At 69.1% G+C, this 970-nt stretch overlaps 1 protein-coding gene across 1 annotated transcript in view; it reads right to left on the bottom strand.

Annotated features, from left to right (window-relative positions):
- Positions 1–970, bottom strand: part of EGR3 (early growth response 3) — a 4,350-nt gene that overhangs the window by 2,138 nt on the left and 1,242 nt on the right. The window contains exon 2 of the mRNA XM_019556547.1: positions 3–941. Within this exon, the coding sequence (XP_019412092.1) occupies positions 3–941 (939 nt within the window). The remainder of the gene's footprint in view (positions 1–2; positions 942–970) is intronic.

Genomic DNA, 970 nt, shown 5'->3' with positions numbered 1-970 from the left:
GCCGGGGCCCTTGTCGCCCTTCTTCTCCTTCTGCTTGAGGTGGATCTTGGCGTGCCGCTTGCGCTCGTCGCTGCGCGCGAACTTGCGGCCGCAGAACTCGCAGGCGAAGGGCTTCTCGCCCGTGTGCGTGCGGATGTGCGTGGTGAGGTGGTCGCTGCGGCTGAAGCTCCGCATGCAGATGCGGCACTGGAAGGGCTTGTGGCCCGTGTGGATCCGCAGGTGCCGCGTCAGCTCGTCGGAGCGCGAGAAGCGGCGGTCGCAGCCCTCGGCCGGGCAGGCGTGCGGCCGCTCGTGCAGCGGCGTCTTGCTGGGCCGGTTCGGGTACTTGCGCGGCCGGATGGGCTTGAGGGCCAGCGGCGGCTGCTGCAGCCCGCCGAAGCCCGGGTGGATCTGCTTGTCCTTGAAGGCCTTGATGGTCTCCAGCGGCGTGATGGGCGGCGGGTTGACGCGCAGCGGGTCCAGGCCCTGGAAGGGCTTGTGCTCGGGCAGCGCGCCCATGTCGCCGGGGTGGTGGTACAGGTTGTAGTCGGGCAGCATGGGGAAGTCGGGCATCTTGGCCGCCTGGTAGTCCTGCGGCGAGTAGGGCAGGCCGGCGTTGCCCTGCGGGTCGTGGAAGGCCACGGGCTCCGGGTAGAGGTCGCCGCAGGCGGAGTAGGGCGGCAGCGCGGGGTACATGGGCTCCACGTCGCCCTGCGGCTGCACCATGCTGGCCGCCGACGTCTGGGTGCTGGTGATGGCGCTGGAGGAGGGCGGCACCCCCAGCAGCCCCGCGCTCATGAGGCTGATGATGTTGTCCTGGCACCAGTTGGACGGCGAGTCGAAGGCGAATTTCCCCAGGTAGGTCACCGTCTTGTTGCCCGGCGCGGGCTGGAAAGTGCCCGAGTAGGACGAGAGCTCCTGGCTCGGCTTCTCGCTCGCCAAGCCTATGTCCATCACATTGTCTGCAAGAGAAGCGGCCGGCAGTGAGCGA

This window comes from Crocodylus porosus, unplaced genomic scaffold, assembly GCF_001723895.1.
Source record: "Crocodylus porosus isolate Cpor-Errol unplaced genomic scaffold, CroPor_comp1, whole genome shotgun sequence".
NCBI lineage: Eukaryota > Metazoa > Chordata > Crocodylia > Crocodylidae > Crocodylus > Crocodylus porosus.
This window is presented reverse-complemented; position numbering and strand designations above follow the sequence as displayed.